The 3,126-nt window shown below is 48.1% G+C and overlaps 1 protein-coding gene across 1 annotated transcript; it reads right to left on the bottom strand.

The window, feature by feature from the left end:
• Positions 1-564: 564 nt before the first annotated feature.
• On the bottom strand, positions 565-2,240 carry OSR1 (odd-skipped related transciption factor 1). The gene is made up of 2 exons (XM_009705496.1): positions 1,594-2,240; positions 565-1,018 (listed from the first exon to the last, which is right to left on the bottom strand). The coding sequence occupies exons 1-2, from the start codon at positions 2,238-2,240 to the stop codon at positions 883-885; spliced, it is 783 nt and encodes a 260-aa protein (XP_009703798.1). The 3' UTR covers positions 565-882.
• Positions 2,241-3,126: the final 886 nt, after the last annotated feature.

Genomic DNA, 3,126 nt, shown 5'->3' with positions numbered 1-3,126 from the left:
TCTCTCTCATCAGGACACATGAAGACTTTAAAGTACCACTAAAACCACGTTGTGCATACCGCCAGTTTGACGTATTGCCATCTTTCTTTCCTCTGGGGTTTTTTAAATAAGTCCCACAAGTTACAAACCTCCTCACAGCACACTAGACCACAAGGCAAAAAAAAAAAAAAAAAGGTCTCCAAGTCCCATGAGCACTGATTTGTCCCGAACACTTGGGACCCGCAGTTCTAAGATCTGGTTGTGTTTTCTAGCGCATGATAGGACTCCTCACTTGAGAGATTTAGGTCATTTCCAATCACTTTTTGAGAACAAACTAGCAAATGAGATTTGCAAGTTGCCCTTCTCCTTGTCCTAATGGTGCTGTGATGAGAAACCACCGTTTCAGTTCTTAATCGTCTTCCAGAATTCTCTGTATTTCCTGAAGTGTAAAAATAAGAAGCTTTATACAGTCAAAAAAAAGTATAAAATAAGAGGTTGGGTGTCTTTTTTTTTTTTTTTTTAAGTAATACTTTTGGAAGCTACGATTTAGGGTTTTTTTGTTGGGATGGGGTGGGGGGCCTTGTGGGTTTTTTGTTTGGTTTTAAAGAGATTCCTGTCCAACACGTGAGCACCACCTTTTGGCATAAAGCTTGTCAAAGCCACACAAGTCAGCTAGCGCTCTCTGCATCATTCACGTGTATTTTAAATGCAGAATAATCTTTTCACCCACGACTTAGGAAGTCAATTGCTTGGGTAGGGGGGACGGGGTGCAGATTTTGATCCTTTTAAAGTAAAAACAAAAACAAAACACAAAGTTCAGTGCTCCCATCCTGAAAGTTTTGTTTCTGCTCTGGTTTTGATGTAAAGTCTGAAGGGAAGGAAAAGTTCATAGAAGTTGGAGATTCAGCACTTAAGTTTGGCAGGTTTCAGTTCCTTTACTTGCGTGTGCAGTGTCTTGTGGACAGCTAGCGTTCTGGACTGGCAAAATCCTTTCCCACATTCTTGACACTTAAAAGGCTTTTCTTTAGAATGAATATATCTAAGGAGAGAAAAACAATCGAGATGTCAGAAATAACCAGCCTAAACTCAGCAGTGAGCTACCTGATGGAGAACACGCTGAAGCTTTTTACACCTACTGCTGAGACCGAGAGCACTGGAGTACGACACTCGGGCGGTCATCCGTATGTGTGTGTGCAAGAAGAGACGAGGGTGTTGGAGGCTTACAAGGGTGCCTTTCTTAGGGATAAAGAGCTTCTCTCTAAAGTCAGGGTCATCAGACTGTGTGTCTTTATGACACTTCTGAAGGACCACAAAGGCAGAGGGCACAAGATGATGCAAATGGAGGGTGAAAACATCTGTGGAAGCTAAGAAGGAGGCTGTGCAAGTCATTTTTGCAGGGTGAATGAGCAACAGGCCTGTCTTCCAAAGTGCGTTATCTGGGCACCTCCACCAGCAGTGGCAGGTGAAAACCTAGGGCAGAGGAAAACTTAGAGGGAACACTGGCAGCTGGCCAGGGACATGACTTTTCTTACAATCACCTTCGCGAGCATAGATGGGTAACCTGGAGAGCACAGATACACAAGGAAAAAAGGACAGGAAAATATGAATCTTTACCTGTGATCCCTCAGGTGATCCTGTCTTCTGAAGGCCTTGTGGCAAATGTCACACGTGTAGGGCCGTTCATCGGTGTGGGTTCTTTCATGGATCAAAAGGTTGTAGGACTTGGTGAAGTGCCTGCCACAGAATTTACACACGAACTCCTTCTTGGTTTTTGATGGTAACCTTCCCCGCGTGGGTTTCTTCTCTGGAGAGAGTTTAGTCACCTCAAGCAAAGACCCCAGCCCTGGGGGTGAGCCATGACTGTCTGCCTGTCCCAGTTTAGAGTGGTCCTCTTGTGTGGCGGCGACCGCTAAGTTAGCAAAGTCGAAGCGGGGTTTGGCTTTGAGGGTCACATTGGTGGCCTCTTGCTTGGGCTGGATGACATGTGGGAAGAGTGGGAAGGTCGGCAGCTGGAACCGTGCATCCACCAGGCTTGACACACTGGGCACTTTGGAGAAGGAGGAGCGGGGCAGATGCATGGCTGGGTACCCCAAAGTCCACTGGTGCAGGTGTACGGCGTGCAGGGCACTGAAGCCATAGAGGTTGGAGAGGTGGTCAGAGGGCACGGCAGGCAGCCCGTTGAACGCTTGCAGAAAGGAGTAGTTGGTGAGCTGGAGGGAAGGATGGATAGGCACTGGGGCCGGCAGGGTCTTACTTCCCATGGTGGCCGCTCAGGAGGAGGATCTTGGGAACAGGGGAGGAAAAGATCTAGAAAATAAAGATGGAGGGGGGAAGAGGGAGAGGTGGATTTATACGAAGATAAAAGCAGGGAGAATTTCTTACCTCATCCCTACTAATGCCCTTCTCCTAAGCCACAGGAGCACACTACCTTGGACTTGGAGAGGCCTGACCACCTCTTGGCTGTGAATGTATCCCCACAGGTCTCCGCATAATTTGCAAACAAAAGCTGTACCCCATCCATAATTGTTCACCTCAAAGAGCATCTCTGTGCTAGGTAGACCTCCAATGATTCTCTGCATAGGGACAGCAAAGAGACGCCATTTTGGCCCACAAAGCTCAGACTTCTCCCATGTAATTTAAAATCCCCTCCTGGGCACCCTCAGCCTTTAGAAAGTAGCAGGATGCTGCTCACTACGTCTGTCCACAAGAGATGCCTTTAGCCCTGACCCTTAAGGTGATGCGGGGAGGGAGTGCAGAGAGCTTGCTGCCCCTGGGTCACTCAGCTCCCTGCTGTCTGGCCTCGGCCAAGCCTCTGCCTCTGGGGTGGTGGAGGCAATTGGATGCTCAGAACTGCATGACCTCCTTCATTCGAAAAAAGAAAATCCCCCAAATTTTTTGGGGGGAAAATACCAGCTAACAGGCCTCTCTCTTATGCGCTGCAAACAGAAATGGGAAAATGCTGAGTTCGGGTGACAAATCTGAAGTGCCATTTGCACTCCCCAGGGGGAAGCGACTGGTTTCAAGCCCGTGTCCTAATCTAGGCAATCTCTTAATTAGAACCCTTCAAAAGGCAAAAAGACAAGGGCTGGAGGAACCCTTCCCATGGGGACACCCAACCCACCAGCTGCAGGGCTGCAGGGCTGCAAC

This window comes from Cariama cristata, unplaced genomic scaffold, assembly GCF_000690535.1.
Source record: "Cariama cristata isolate BGI_N322 unplaced genomic scaffold, ASM69053v1 scaffold36318, whole genome shotgun sequence".
In the NCBI taxonomy this organism is placed as follows: domain Eukaryota; kingdom Metazoa; phylum Chordata; class Aves; order Cariamiformes; family Cariamidae; genus Cariama; species Cariama cristata.
Note: the sequence above shows the minus strand (reverse complement) of the source record. Positions and strands in the feature narration are given on the sequence as shown.